The sequence below is a fragment of the Alternaria conjuncta genome (genome assembly GCF_024043145.1).
Source record: "Alternaria conjuncta strain BMP 0040 chromosome Unknown scaffold_1, whole genome shotgun sequence".
Classification (NCBI taxonomy): Eukaryota; Fungi; Ascomycota; class Dothideomycetes; order Pleosporales; family Pleosporaceae; genus Alternaria; species Alternaria conjuncta.
In genome coordinates, this window is record NW_026250090.1 from 1,345,903 (window position 1) to 1,360,841 (window position 14,939).

At 52.7% G+C, this 14,939-nt stretch overlaps 7 protein-coding genes across 7 annotated transcripts; 4 read left to right on the forward strand and 3 right to left on the reverse strand.

Annotated features, from left to right (window-relative positions):
- Window positions 1-707: 707 nt before the first annotated feature.
- J4E85_000482 (uncharacterized protein) lies at window positions 708-2,639 on the forward strand (the record flags this gene model as incomplete). The annotated part of the gene is made up of 7 exons (XM_051464772.1): window positions 708-900; window positions 957-1,149; window positions 1,199-1,322; window positions 1,374-1,525; window positions 1,580-1,770; window positions 1,819-1,988; window positions 2,073-2,639. The coding sequence occupies 7 exons, from the start codon at window positions 708-710 to the stop codon at window positions 2,637-2,639; spliced, it is 1,590 nt and encodes a 529-aa protein (XP_051331293.1).
- A 521-nt stretch (window positions 2,640-3,160) lies between these two features.
- On the forward strand, window positions 3,161-3,973 carry J4E85_000483 (uncharacterized protein; the record flags this gene model as incomplete). Its single annotated transcript, XM_051464773.1, has 1 exon — window positions 3,161-3,973. The coding sequence occupies one exon, from the start codon at window positions 3,161-3,163 to the stop codon at window positions 3,971-3,973; it is 813 nt and encodes a 270-aa protein (XP_051331294.1).
- Window positions 3,974-4,053: 80 nt separating this feature from the next.
- J4E85_000484 (uncharacterized protein) lies at window positions 4,054-5,733 on the reverse strand (the record flags this gene model as incomplete). The annotated part of the gene is made up of 3 exons (XM_051464774.1): window positions 4,054-4,737; window positions 4,812-5,555; window positions 5,620-5,733. The coding sequence occupies 3 exons, from the start codon at window positions 5,731-5,733 to the stop codon at window positions 4,054-4,056; spliced, it is 1,542 nt and encodes a 513-aa protein (XP_051331295.1).
- Window positions 5,734-6,392: 659 nt separating this feature from the next.
- Window positions 6,393-7,040, forward strand: J4E85_000485 (uncharacterized protein; the record flags this gene model as incomplete). Its single annotated transcript, XM_051464775.1, has 1 exon — window positions 6,393-7,040. The coding sequence occupies one exon, from the start codon at window positions 6,393-6,395 to the stop codon at window positions 7,038-7,040; it is 648 nt and encodes a 215-aa protein (XP_051331296.1).
- A 386-nt stretch (window positions 7,041-7,426) lies between these two features.
- J4E85_000486 (uncharacterized protein) lies at window positions 7,427-8,788 on the forward strand (the record flags this gene model as incomplete). Its single annotated transcript, XM_051464776.1, has 1 exon — window positions 7,427-8,788. One exon carries the CDS (start codon window positions 7,427-7,429, stop codon window positions 8,786-8,788), a length of 1,362 nt encoding a protein of 453 aa, XP_051331297.1.
- A 163-nt stretch (window positions 8,789-8,951) lies between these two features.
- Window positions 8,952-10,003, reverse strand: J4E85_000487 (uncharacterized protein; the record flags this gene model as incomplete). The annotated part of the gene is made up of 3 exons (XM_051464777.1): window positions 8,952-9,230; window positions 9,284-9,457; window positions 9,509-10,003. 3 exons carry the CDS (start codon window positions 10,001-10,003, stop codon window positions 8,952-8,954), a joined length of 948 nt encoding a protein of 315 aa, XP_051331298.1.
- Window positions 10,004-11,313: 1,310 nt separating this feature from the next.
- J4E85_000488 (uncharacterized protein) lies at window positions 11,314-12,518 on the reverse strand (the record flags this gene model as incomplete). The annotated part of the gene is made up of 2 exons (XM_051464778.1): window positions 11,314-12,076; window positions 12,127-12,518. 2 exons carry the CDS (start codon window positions 12,516-12,518, stop codon window positions 11,314-11,316), a joined length of 1,155 nt encoding a protein of 384 aa, XP_051331299.1.
- Between the last annotated feature and the right edge of the window lie 2,421 nt (window positions 12,519-14,939).

A 14,939-nucleotide genomic window follows, 5' to 3' on the forward strand; every position in this document is an offset into this window, starting at 1 on the left:
CGGGTGTCGCAGCATGTCCAGTTCGTGGAGCGCTCATCGGGGACGCTGTTGAGTACAATGAGGGCGACTATGCGCGTGTGCTCCACGCAGCGGTGGGCTTCGGTGAAGAATTGCGATATCTGCACGTCAGACGTGCTTTCATACCCTGTCGTCGTGTCAGGCAGACACATGGTGAGGTTTGTGACATTCGGAACTCCAGAACACCCGTGGGGTGGCCCATGTCGCGTCAACGCTAGTACAAAACCACACTAGCACAAGCGCGTCTCGTCCTGACTCGCCGCCATCAATGTGCTCAATGTGCCTCAATGTGCCTCGAAGCCATCAACGACCATCACCGTCCCGTCCAATGAGCTCCATCAAGGAAACTTTTGTGTTACGCTCTCGCCCGTAAATTATAGTAACACGTCTTGGCCGATGCGGGACGTTCCCATGGCCGCAGCGGGAATCCTACCGTACGAGTCCCGCTTCGGAATTGATCTTCGCCCCAGCAGTAGCACCCATGAAGTGACACCGATGAGCACCTTCATCGTTGCATGTTGCATGATGCCCACGCAAAAATATCCCGGTGCTGTAGATCATTTGGTTCAATATCGACTTCGACAGGCAGGCTCCGATGTGTCACCGCGAAAGCGCTCACTTAAAGAGCAGTCCGTTCCAGCGCTTGGGCTGCACTCGTACTGTCTCGTACAACTTCTGCTCACTTCAATATGGTCTCACGGAATTATTTGAACGCCTATTCGGGGCCAGATGCTCTGCAGAACTACTTCGACCCCGACCGCACACCAATGATTCCTCTCGTTGAGATTCCGCCAAGCTTGAACCCGTACTACAACGATGGTGTCAGAATACATGCGAAGATGATGTCTATGCATCCCTCGAACAATGTCAAGATCATGCCTGGTAAGTGCGAAGTAATGAGACGGTGGCAGCATCGATCAATGCTAATGCAATGCCAGCGTTGAACATGTTGACCAAAGAGGTCCATCCGGAGAAGTCTAAGACAGTAGTCGAGTACAGTTCGGGATCTACCGTCATATCTCTGGCCCTGGTTTCTCGTATCAACCACGGGATACAAGATGTTCGCGCCTTTTTGAGTAACAAGACTTCGGCTCCAAAACTTAGGCTCATGCAATTCTTCGGACTGGACATGTACGAGCAGGAATTATTTGTGTCTCGAAGCCATCTAACTCACTGGCAGTACGCTCTTCGGTGGTCCCTCACAACCAGAACCACACGACGAACGCGGCGGTATACATCGAGCTAGAATCATGGCCGAAAAGGACGAAGCAATCCTCAACGTCAATCAATACGAAAACGACGCAGTAAGCTACCCCATCGCCTTTAGTCGAAGCGGCACAAGCTAACTTCTCAAGAACTGGCAATCGCACGTCAAATGGACCGGACCGCAAATACATCAGCAATTACCCAATATTCGTCTCATGTGCGCGGGTATGGGTACGTCTGGGACGATGACAGGGCTCGGTCAATATTTCAAGTCAGCAAAGCCGTCTGTGGTTCGATTAGGGTGAGTCGACAGATTCTTGCCGCTTATGGAGATGTAGCCTGACCAAGTGCCCAGTGTGTGCACCGCCGCCGGCGATCGAGTTCCAGGGCCTAGATCTCTCGCTCTTTTGAGCCCTGTCGAGTTCCCATGGCGCGACTCCGTGGATGCCATTGAAGAGGTGGGCTCTAAGGATGCTTTCAGTCTATCCCTGGCACTCTGCCGCGCAGGTCTGATCTGCGGTCCATCTTCAGGGTTTAATTTGCAAGGTAAGCGGAATTATCTCGCAGTACAAGTATATCCACTGACATTTTCAGGGCTGTTCAACTATCTCGAAAAGCGAAAAAATGACGGCACATTATCCGACCTTGCCGGTGCCAACGGTATCATCGACTGCGCATTCGTGGCCTGCGATGGCCCATATCAGTACATCGATGAATATTTCGACAAGCTTGGAGATTCTGCTTTTCGACCTATACACAACGAGGTAAGAGGCGTTTTTTCCCTTGGTATCTTCGCGGCTGGCCCTAATGCTGTCGCGCTTTGTCAAACATAGCTAACATGACTGCAGAATCTCACCGCAGTCGACCTGTACCGCTACGACGAAGCATGGGAACTCACACCTACACGAGCGCTATCGCAGTTCGCTGAGTCTATCGCCAAAGACAATGGTGCTGTTCTGCTTGATCTGAGGAAGCCAGAGGACTTCGTCACTAGTCACATCCCAGGATCGTACAACCTACCGCTACAAAGTCTGAATGCCTCCACACCGAGCCCGTTCTCGGATGCCGCGGTTCTCGAGAAGCAATGGAAAGAGTTGGAATCAACATTCACAAGCGAGCGCATTAGTGCGCATGACCTTGTTGGCAAAGATGTATACATTGTTTGCTACGGTGGTGATACGGCCCGCGTCGCGACGAGCGTGCTCCGCGCCAAAGCCATCTCAGCAAGTAGCGTCAAGGGTGGCATTGCTGCGTTGCGGGAGGAACTTCCGCATCTTCAGATGACCGAGCGCGGGAGAGGTTTGGTGCAGCAAGATTGGTTGAAGTCCCCGGATGTCGCAGTGAGAGAGTTGCGAGCCGATTCGTTGTCTCCGCAAATCCGGGGTGATGATGGCGTTGCAGTGCAGGTCAGGTAGCGATACATTCGAAGGATCTTAGATATGTGCATGACATAAATACTCGTCAAAACGAATTCAGCGATTCTGACTCTTCCACGATGTTTCACAGCGTGCCAGCTCTTGATGACGCTCACAGCGCGCGGATGGTGCTTGTGCAATTCCTCTAGTCCATTTCGATGCTAGCGCCGGCGATTGAAAGTGCAAAACGTGTACTCCGCGCCTCCAACGCTGGCCTGAAGCCTTTAGGCATCCAGATAGTCCGGCCTGGCCGACTCTCATCCGTCCGAGAGCGTTGACTAGTCGTAAAATGACTGACTCAACGTATAGACACAGGTTACATACACGACTGCGGCACGACCGCTAGGCCGACTGCAGCGCATCATTGCGGAATTTGAACTCGTAAGTCCGGCGGCAGCCAAACTCCCACGAAGGTAGGGAACGTATATTAGTGTGGCTTTAAGCCCATGTTGAGCCATCTTAGAGTCACTGCGACACTTCTCTTCCTCCCTTGGTCACACCACATCCTCACATTACTCACAATGCAGTCCATCGCTAAAGAGATTGCTCTCGTCACCGGGGCGAACAGCGGCATCGGATTTGAGATTGCTCACCAGCTCCTCAAGCGGGGTCAATATCACGTCCTCCTTGCCTCACGATCGACTACGAAAGGGTCAGCCGCCCTCGAAGACCTGCAAGCACGCAAGCTTTCTGGCAGCATCGAGCTTCTGCATCTTGATTTGCAGAATGATGACCACATCGCGCAAACCGCAACGCTTATCGAGGAGAAATACGGCAAACTCGACATCCTCTTCAACAATGCTGCAGTCGCGCTGCCCGAAGGCTTGACGGAGCGCCAACGTTTGGCAACGGCTTTCGACGTGAACGCAACGGGTCCATGGCTTCTGACCAACGCCCTAGTTCCGTCGCTGAAGAAGAGCGCGAACCCGCGCATTGTCAACATCTCGTCAGGTGCTGGATCAATTGGCCGTCGTCTCTCCACTGAAAGCCCGATGTACAGAATCCAAGCCGTCCCATACCGCGCCAGCAAGGTCGCCTTCAACATGATCAGCTCGTGTATGTATGTGGAGTTTGGGCTGGGTATACCGCAGGTGGACTTCGAGAAAGCTGGGGAGGGCGATGCTGATGCTGCGAAAGAGGCAGACAATGTCAAAATGAAGGTCTTCTGCTATGACCCTGGCTTCACAGCTTCCAATCTAGGCCCTTACAACAAGGTGGAGTTTGGTGCGAGGAGTGCGGAGGACACCGTGAAGAGCATTATGGAGCTTGTTGATGGCAAGAGAGACGAGGAATGTGGAAAGTTTATTCATAATACAGGAGGCTACCCATGGTAGGCTGAGAGTACTATGAAGTGTCGATTTATAGATACAGATGCGTAATGCATCGATTACTATTTCCATCGTTCACATGATGCCTAGCACATCTCCGATACAGCTGCGACACGCGAGACACCAGTCTCAATCTCCTCGCCACTTGCCTCTACCCTCACGAACCCAAGCTTATGACCCACGACTGTCTTGGTCTCGTAACCAGACTTCTCAACACTGGCGACCTTGCTAAGGGTTCCGTTGAATGCACCGCCAAATACAGACCACGTGTCAACTTCAGTGGCACCATTCCAGCTCATGTAGACCTCTGTGCCGTTGCTCGCCTTACAGGCGTACACATCAGGCTTGGTGCTCGGCTTACCAACCCACTCGGCCTTGTAAGCGCGGTAGCTCTGCACCTTCTCTGGTTCTCCCCATTTCACAGTCAATACAACATCGCCATCTTGGTCAAACTCCTTCAGAGCCGGGACGCTGCCGTATCCCATGATAGAGTGGTTGGAGGGGAGAACTTCCATGTTGCCTTGACTGACTGAGTAGATGACATCGTCTGGGTCAGCGAGTTCTTGTAGCAATGTCGCAGTCATCGTGCGCTCATCGATGGAGAGGAATATTCCGGTAGTTTCGTTGACTTTAGGTACAACGGCGCTGTTGTCGTTGTTGAACAGAGAGATGGTGGTGGTGTTGGGCGAACGAGACGGATGAATACGCGCGTCATGTTGGTAGCAGAAAGAAAGACCATTCTCAAGGGCGAAGTCGCCACCGGAGTGTCCCTAGGGTCTCGTTAGCATGGCGCTCACCACTAGTGCGTACCGTCGGAAGGATGGGAACTGGGATGAGAACTTACGTTCAAAGTCCATGCCACGGTGCCGTTTTGGAAAACCTTGTAGATGGAGCAGTAATGCCTTGAAGAGAGCAAGTAACTTCCATCCTCAAATCTTTCGATGGAGTTGATGTGGAAAGGGCCCCAAGGGTAACTGCTGTTCTTGCCTAGCTCACCAAGCGGATACGTTGGCACAGCGCTTTCGAGCGAGACTTCGTCCACGTGGTCAAGATGGCTCCACTGCCAAAGGATCTCGCTGTTCGTAACGTTGAGCTCGAGCGCGATGGAATCCACAACCCACCCATCCTTCGGGCCGCCGATCGATGATAAATCCCATGGGGTAACATTCACAGCGGCGATGAACATCGTACCCTCAGGCGTGATAAGATTCTCGTGCATATCAACCCAGCTGAAAGGTTGGTATTGGGTAGGATCGTACAGCGGATAGATGCTCTCGAGGGGGTATGTTTCGTTCCAGAGAGTGACATTGTAGATGCTCTCGTATTGCTGGTTGAGGATGTAGATTACGCCATACCCGAAACCCCAAGGTTCTGTGAGAGAGATGCCACTGAAGTAGGCCAGTACGGGTTCGCCGAAGAGCTCAGAAACTCTGAAGGCGGCGTAGTCGCCGTAGCCAGACTGCCAAACCAACTCGCCGTCTTCTTGGAAGATATTCAGACTGTAGTTGTGGGCCCCACCTCCACTCTGAGGGAAGGTGATAACTCCCGGTGAGGTGTCACCTGTCTTGTTGACCGAAAGTACCGGGGGCTGCAGAGGTAGAGGCACGAAGTCAGTACATGTCTCACATGCACTTCGTACAGTCAGAACTTACCTCGAAACCAGGGCGAGATTTGAAGGTTTGCCATGGCCAGGATGAGGTTGTGTTGTTCTGCGCATGGACAAGAACGGACGCCAGCGAGGCGAGAACGACGCCAGAGAACCGCATAGTGTGATGGGTAGAGAACAAATACCGCAGAAGCTTAGATGTTAAGGGTACCAGAGTCCTCGATTTGCTTCTTATAGGCCACACTGCACGCCCCAAAAACACATCGCGTACCCATCAGCATCAGGACACTGCACAAATGCTACGGCCGATAGACACTCGCAGAATTTTCTAATACCTTGTCGCAGTGCGAGCTTTCTGCCTAAACAAGAGGTTGACGTCGTACGTGCGGTGTTCGCGATTGGCTCCGGCGCAGTAGGTGGTGGAGAATTTTATCAATCTCATCTTATCAGATGCAGATCGATGCAACATCCGATAGCGGAGATCGTTCGGCGACCTTGGCATCGATGACGGTGGGTGCCGCCATCTCCTGAACAAGTTCATGCGCCGTCGAAGGGGGCCCAGCTGCAGCTGCATACCTCGGGCATGTGGTAGAGAAGCAGCGAATCCATTATCCTGGCTAGTAGCTCCGGAGTGCGTCCAGAAAGGAAGTTGACGACGATATGTGCAATGACGTGGAAGATGAGCGCGCAGGAGCGGAGCTTCGAAGATTCAAGCTGCAAGCGATGCTAAGCTTTGGCCCTTCTTATCGATAACCCTGAGCGGCGGTCTTCAGTGCTTCTACCATCAACACCCGTCATCCACTTGCTTGTAGGAACATCATGACAGCGCGAGTACATATTATACGCCATGGCGAAGCACTGCACAACGTTCAGCGCGGCTACCCACACCGAGATCCGCCGTTGACAAAAGCCGGCAACGTCTCCACCAAACGCGTTAATCTCTCAGTCCAGCCAGATTTGATCCTCATCTCGCCCATGACCCGCACCATACAAACTGCGCTAAACATGTTTCCATTCTTGACGGAGGCAGGTTCATTTCACATCCCCGTTCAGATCTGGCCCGATCTTCGAGAAGCCAACGACGCCGTCTGCAACAAGGGCTTGTCGCGAAAAAAGCTAGCGTCAAACTTTCCCCAATTCGACTTCTCCGAGTGTAATGAAGAGTGGGACTATCCCGAGCATAGCATTGAAGGCGCTACTGAGCGTGCTGAGGGAGTGCGAAGAAGACTGAAAGAACTTTCCGCGACGTATGGTAACATCGCTGTCATCACGCATCGAGGCATCAAAGCTTTCCTCGTGAAAGGCAAGCGCTTTGGACTGGCTGAGACACGTTGCTACCGCTTTTCAACGGAAGAAGAAGCTCGGGACGACAACATCAGGAGAGGAATCAATAGTGATACGCTCGAGGAGCAGGACTTTGGACCCACCGTATTGATCTTGGACGAGTCGCAGCGAAAAGACCAGTAATGCTACGAGGGTATTGTCCACATCACCTGAGCATGACTCCTGACAAGGTCGTTGAAAGTTCAACGCTATCACTTCCATTGCTGTGAAAAGCAGGGAATCTTTGACCCTAGGGCTTGGTGAATTAACACCGATCGCTGCATCGTGGCGCAGAAAATCCGTGTTTGCGGTTCACCAAGGTCTTGATATGGCAGGGGGTGGCACGGTCTAAAAGTCTGCACTACGAACAGCCATAAACCTCACCTGACTGTTATGAGAACCAACTCCACTGACCATCGAGTCCCAAATTGCCTCTACTCAGGACCACTTCGGCCACCACTGTTCAGCCTCGGTCTGTTCTTTCACCATCCTTCACCAAATCTCAACGCATCCGCGCCCTTTCTGCGACTATGGACAACCAGTCCCAGACCGTCCAGACATGGTCTCTCAAAACCACTATCGAAGAAGCTCGAACCAAGCCGAATTTCCGCAGCTATGTGCTTTCGAAAAGCAGTGGCAAGACTATTTTGGCTCTGCATCCGATTGCTTTCGATTTCTTGCAGGAAAGTCTCGTGCATCAAGAGCGAGCAGAGCTGGCTAACAAAATCGAAGCCGACATCCGCTCTGCAAAGCCGAAGACCCCACAGGCAGCTGTTTCATTCGCCCTGGAGGAGTCAATCAAGCGGCTATGCCGTTTAGGTGTGGTAAAGAAGGATGTTGCTACGAGCATTGAGCCTTCTCCGCCTAGCCAGCCCAAATCCGCAGAGACGAGCGATGTGTTAGACGGGAAGAAAACTGGTGCTATCGGTTCACCCACTAGTGCAACGAACAGTAAGCCTTCTGAGCCGGGGCAGGCTATGCCAGTAAGAACAAAGGTGTTGGATGAGAACAAAGCCAGTGTCAACGATACATCGACCATTGTCCCGCCGATAACTGCCGGGCCATCGAAGTATAGCCAGTCCAAATCGGTAGAAAAGAGCACTTTATTAGAGGGCAACAAAGTCTGTCATATCGGTACACAGACTAGTGTCACGACTATAGCTGCCGAACCGTCAAAGAATAGGCCACCAAACACGACACAGATCGAAGGACGCCATGGACTCCGCGCACGAGGCGGGCCGCCAACTACCACTCTAGAGGCCTTTTTATATCGATACGACACATTTACACGACTGGCAAAGAAAGCAGCCGATCCATATCACAAGACACATATGAAAGGCCCCAAGGCCAGTCACTCTCGGCGGGTAAGCTTCAGTCCTAACGTCAGATACGAAGAATACGACCAAGAAAGTCCAGCAAGTACCTCCGATGTAGCCACCAGTGCCAAACCACCATGCGACACCGACCATGAGGCTGATTCATCGCCCAAGCCTTTAGTTCTGCTCTCATTATACGACGTGCCGGAAGCCTCCAAGTCCATTCCCAAGGAGCTACTCATTCGATGCGCCGACGAGGTCATGGCGCAAGGAGCTTTTGGTATCGATGAGTTGGATGCCCAGGTTCTTTACATGCAACGCGGTATTCCATATGGCGACCGCGCATACCAGTGCGCTTGGGTGAAGGAAGCGCAAGAATCGCTCACCCAAGCTTATGCCGCGGTAGACGATGCTTGCCAGAATGTATGCCCTGGTAGTCGTTGTTTGAAGCGGGATCCTGTTATGGAGGCTGTCGTGGCTGTCGCGCGGGCGCAAAGACTTCTTGAGCTTGCGTTGCTGCGCGTGAATGACCCGGCGTATAGTAAGGCGTATCTGACTGCGTATGGGCGTGGTTGATAGTTCGATGCGCGGTTCTAGAGAAGGAGGATGTAGGCCAGAGAGTGGGAGGACCTATATCTTTCTCAATGCATATTGCTCAATGCTCTCCACGTCTTTGTAGTTCTCACTACGTGCTTGCTTCGGTTTGCGCACAACGTGTTTGCCGCCGATTTGGTCGCGTTTATCCCAAATTCGCGTCGATTTCCTGCTCAACAACATGTACAAACCCGTGATCATTCCCATTTCCAGTTAGCTCTACAATATGTGCTTCCTGGTCTTTGCTTGAGATGAAGTCAGATACCATGGTGTCGAATTCCTTTTTACGCCACAGATACCATGTGCCGAAAAAGACGATCAGGTTCAGAGCTATTGTCACCACAAAGTACAACCATAGCCAATGTGAGTAGACCTCGTCGTCCTGCTTAGGTTTAAAGTCAAAGAATGTGGTGCTGAAGAACGTCTGCTGAAGGTTAACACCCTGTCCACATAAGCATGCGCGACGATTGAGCTTACGGCAGTGAAGGTTGCTGGAAGGAAAAACATGGTAACGCCAGCTATTGTCTTCATGAGTTTGCTATCGCGTGAAGTCGATATGGCCACGCTTTGTGAAGACATTGCAAGGCTGGCGCTAGTGCTCGCCAAACGAAGACTTATTGCGGAGTCGCGCTGCGCAATACCACTGTAGACCTATTCACGGTGTGTTAGCTTCTTGACATTTGATCTAAGTACTGTGCTTACAGTCTGCACCAAAGCCTGCCCTCGCTTCGACAAGTACTCTGCCCGGTCCTCGAGACCCGCGTTCCATGATCGCATGTGCGCATGCGAGTCAATCAGCAATTGCTCTACCTCAGTTGACTCATCTTTATCAATCTTGTTTGCATCCGCTTGCGTTCTATAGCGCTGTGCAACCTGATCAAGGAAGTCAAGCATGCGCGCGATGCTTTTACAAGACAACACGATGCGGGCGAGGTTCGTATTAGCAGCGTTGATGTCTTTCGAAAGGTTGCCGAAGTCGATACTCGAAAGCGGTGGATTGTCATGATGATCGAATCGGATGCCCAATTTTCGCTCGTGCCAGTATATCTTATCGTGCCAACTGTTCAGTGCTTGCACTGCCCGCTCGAGGTTGAATTGAACGATGATGCTTGGGATCAGAAAGGCGGAAGTGCTTGCAGCGCCTTGTTGAATTGCGTTTGCGAAGCGATCGTAGTTGTGAGTTGCAAGACCATGCATGAAGATGTACATATGTCTAGTCGAGAAATCGTACGTGAAGGAAGCCCCAACATACACGTCAGACGCCGCGCCAGGAACCGACTGTAAGATAAAGCCTGGGGGTGTGAGCTTTCGAGAAGAGGCTAAATTCTTCTGCTACGTACTCAAATATCTGCTTCGCACCTCTTTAGGTGATGTACGCGCCAGGTGTAAAGGCAACTGGGGGTTGGCAAAGACGTATGTCGCTGCTTTGTAGTCCAAAACCCGGGCGTATATCTCTGGTATCCGAGCAAACAGAGCGATACGCCCAAAAGCATGCGATGACAAAGGCACCGGAGTCATATTGCCATTGTACTCCCCCTTACGCCTCGACCAGCTGACATCTGTTAGCACCACAAACTTAGTACAGAAAAGCGTGTATGCTCACAATAACTTGATTGTCTCTACATTCGCTGGCTGTTTGGTCCTACTACCATCTGTCTTTTCTCACGTCAACGTGCATCTACCCTGAACACTAGTGTGACTTGCCGAGAAGTCTTTCTCAATGTATCTCTCGATCAACTCTTCGCTTACTTCTAGCCTCCTTGCGTGACCATCGCTAGTCACCTCAATCAGCTTTACAGGCACATCTTTGTTCTCCACAAAGGCCAGTGGCGAATGCGTAGCCATAGACACCTGTGATGGGGACGCCGCTCGCGGTCGACCTCCAGTCTTCGTAGCGACGCTGTAGTTGAAACGAGATCTTCCTTAGTAGAGTAATAACATACTCGTAGAAGTGTGAGAGCATCGCTACTTGTTGGGATGAGAATGAGCTGAACCATGTCGGACCTCAGCCGCAGTGGGGGCCAAAAGAGCTACTCGACCGTGATTGGTGAGAAGGGATGGCTATCACATTGCGTCCATGTGAAACAATAAGATCACCTATGGGAACTAGAAGTTCAAGGAACGCCGTCGTGCATATCGACGACATGCGGGTAGGATGAGAGAGGCGCAGCGGCGGGGCGCTCTTGCCTTGCAGCACGCGGGCGTGAGGTATGCGTGCGGCCACTTGCACAAATCGATGTTAGGGCGAAGACGCTACGTCACGCATTTACACAGCTACTGATTGTACGCATAAATGATAACTTTTGATCCGGTCGCCAAATCCTATCCTATACAGCGAATGCGAAAATCGTAGCAACGTTGTTCGTCGCGAAGTAAAAGAAAGGAGCCGATGCAAGCCGAGTGGGAAGTGAAGGCCGCATACTTGGCAGGCGCAAGCGACCTCGATTCAGCCAGCACCGGTCGTAACAGCCAAAAATGAATTGTGCCGCACCCATACACGAGCACAACTACTCATCTGCCGATAAAACACCATTTTCAGCGCCGTGCAGAGCATCAAGTGCACGGTCCAGCTCCTGCTCAGCGACCATGACGGTTCCAGCACGCGCGGTGCTCAAATAACTCATCTCAACAGGATCCTCCAGTTGCCCGGTGGTTTCGCCGACTAATCTGCCAGCTACACCGCACACGATACCGGTGCTTTCCATTGGCAGACCTCGCAGGTCCAAGGTGATGGGTGTCAAGAACTCATCTCTGGAGCCTAGAAGAGTATCGTGCGCGAAATGTGGTAGTAGGGTTTCGTCCAACAACAGCGCGGCAGACTCGGTATCAGTTAGTGTGAGCGATAAAAATTTCGGATATGGCTGCGTGATGAGGCATTTTACGAGACCGAGGTGGAGTGCGTCGTCGGCGGCTGTCGTCATGCTGTTGCGGTTTCGAGCTTGAGAAATGCCATTTGTACTGTCGCGTCGACCGGCGCACTGCACGAGCCGGATGCTCGTATCCACCGTGGGAACGATGTGACGACGCTTGAGTGTAGCGAAGGTCCTGGTTTGAAGCTCTGAAATTGTGGTTGGCGGAGGGGTGCTGGGCGGCTGAACTTCCAGTGACGCGGCTGAGTGTTTGCGGGCATGTTGGAAGGAGTTGACGTATGAGGAAGTGTCTTTTTCGAACTGGAACCCACGCTCTTCTAGCGCTTGTACGACCTGCGATCGGTGTCGCAGTGGGACCAAGATGTAGTCGGAGAAGTAAGTCGTGATGAAGAATATAGGACTGGAATCAAGTCAGCCTTGTGCGGAAGCCTTGTGATGGCGTCTACTTACATTCCAGCCAGAGCAAGAGGACTTGTCAGCTCTAAGACACGTTGTCCTGCATCAAGCCCCTCGCCATCGACTTGCATTACGACATAGTCATCTGTGGTAATACTGACAGACGCTCTTGACTCAGGATCCAGCAAGTTGAGAACAGGCAGAAATAGTTCACTCGCAAGCGTCCTCGAGCATACTATGGAGCACTCGACTGGTGTAATGGAGATATTCACAAAGGGATGTTCGCAGGGCCAGCCTTTGGGCGGCTGCACGGCGCCAGAGCCGTTCCCGTAAGACTTGCGCGTCGCATTGGGCAGAACTAGTTGAAGAATGGACTGGAGAAAGTTGCGATACAGAGGCAACGGAATGTGTATGAGAGCGAGTTGGGTATCCTTGAAGGTGATCATGTTAGCTGATGTCCATGGGAGAGAAAATTTCAGTGTGGGAGGCGAATTATAAGAGTTGCCCTGCCGTTATGTCGTGCATGAAGGACCCGCCACCAAGGCTCTCTCCGGTGTAAGACACGGACACTTTTGCTACCATGCAATGCAGCAGAACGCATGATGAGGGGAAGGCCCACGTACCAGAATACGGATATTCGCACTGAGCAGTGTCAAAGATGAGTCCATTACGTGCCACAAAAAATAGATAAGAATAGGCGTTTTCGATGACGATCGCTCGCGTGCCCGTGGGTAGCTGGATTCGGGATCACTTTCCGATTCGGCAAGTCAAGCTTGACGAGGCTTGCTAAGAGGTCCGTGGAGCCTCCAGAAACCGTAGAAAAAGCAAGCTTATCGTTATTCCGAGAGCCTTAAGATCGCGATGATGGCGTGCAGCCACAGATGAAAATGCGGGGGATCTGACCAGACTATCGGTTGATGTGTTCTTGTCCAACGGGCCAGTGCGAAGTATTGTTTTTGAAGCCGAAATTCATCCCACAAGCCGGAGATGTGTAACTTGGAGAGCAGGATGTGTGGCGCCTGGATACCTCGGGTGTATATGACACAAGGTGCTGTAAGCAATCGTACCGATTCAGTTACGGACCGATGGCATGCGTAGAGGTGACACTATTGCAGGGCACGGTCTGGAAGCTGCTGTATGTGACCTCGAGGCGTGGATTAGGACAAAATGCCGTGAGTCTGGGGTAAAAGATGCGGCGTGGGGATTGATGCAGGTAACCCTTGTCTAATTGGCTGGGAGGCTCACGGATGGTACAGGTGGATGAACCTTATAGTTGGATTTCAGGGCAGAGTGCGCAATGCGCGGGGCCAGATGGGCGCGTGGGGTGGCACACTGGACGGGAATGGACGCCTGGAAGACGGCTGGACGCAGGAATCGGTCCTGCGCGTAGAGCGGATGCTGCTGCTGACGTCGATTGTGAAGGCGTGGGACAGAACCCGGTCAAAAGGCAGTGGAGAGGCAGCTGTTGATGCTGGCGGAGTGGACCGGTGGTTTTCAGGAAGCATCAACGCTTTATGTGAGTCGACGGGCAAGAGTGGAGCTGATATCCGGGTGTGGTGACTCGATGAGGCACCCCGAGAATTTTCCACGACGGCGCGCCCATGATGCTGGGAGATTGGCTCTGTGGCCGGCGGCAAAACAATAGTCAGCGGCGAGCAGAGCATGTCATCTTCAACAATGCGGATGGGACGTCAGAAGCAGCCACAATAGTGCATCCCTTTGTTGCTGGTGTCATGCAGCGCTCGACGAGCTGCAAGCAAGCCTTGGGATCGTCCGTGCTCGTATGCGGGCAACGACCAGTCTCCATGCCGCCGCTGCAACCAGACGCGCACCCAATCTATCTTGTGCTCGAGGGTACCTGATCTACGCCAAAATCAATGACTGAGTTGCACGGCAGCGAAGACGATATTTTCGCGCCGCAGACGGGCAGACTCTCGGGAAGGCGTGTGGTAACCGCAACAACCGACTTCCCTCTCGCACCAGATGACGAACGCCATGCCTCTCAGCAGGAGCTACAGCAGCACATGGAGTGAAGCCCCACGGAGTCCATGGGTGTTGCGGGACATGATTGCGTGCATGCAGCACTGCCCTCTGTCCCTGAGCGGGAAGCCGAGCATAGCCGCCGCTGTCGACCGGACCCTGCTTGACTATCAATCGCCCTTTGCTCCACGTCGCGATACGCGCTGATACTACCCTTTGTACATACGTCCCGCAGTCGGCACTACTCACGGGCAGATGAAGATTCGACCATGGACGTCAGAGCAGCCCGTACCTCGATGCGCGCTGTCGTGTAACCAACGAGGCGCATACCCCGCATCATCTCTCATCTCGCCTGCGCACCCTTCTTCACGACGGTGCGTTCATTGGACCCCCTCGCAATGACGTGCACGCGGGTCAGAGGGCAACCTAAACGACTACCCGCAGTTCGGGAGAGCAGCATTGTCCAGGTGGGTCGTTCCTTGGACAGCTCGGAGTCGACCGACATGACCGCCATGCGATGATGTCGTCTGCAGGACCCCTCTCGGTTCAGCATCCCGGACCCACAAGCACACGCCGCATATGCAGCACGTCTAATAAACAAGCTCGCGCGAGAGACGCTTCAAGTAGCATGCGTGGGGGCTGCTCACCATCTTACTGCGCATTGTCCTCTTACCCCTCGCCAGCTCATCCAACTCCTCCTCCCTAGGTCATAGGTGCCGCTGTTATTCTTCCTATGCTCACGGAAGCCGGGAGACCTCCCGCCATGCATGCATGACATGGACCCTGCCAGTCAGACATCGAGTACGACACGAGCAGCCTTTAAGACATGATGGCCGCCTATCAAGGCTTCCTCTGATAGTGGCTCGCAAGCGACATGGCATGGCCTG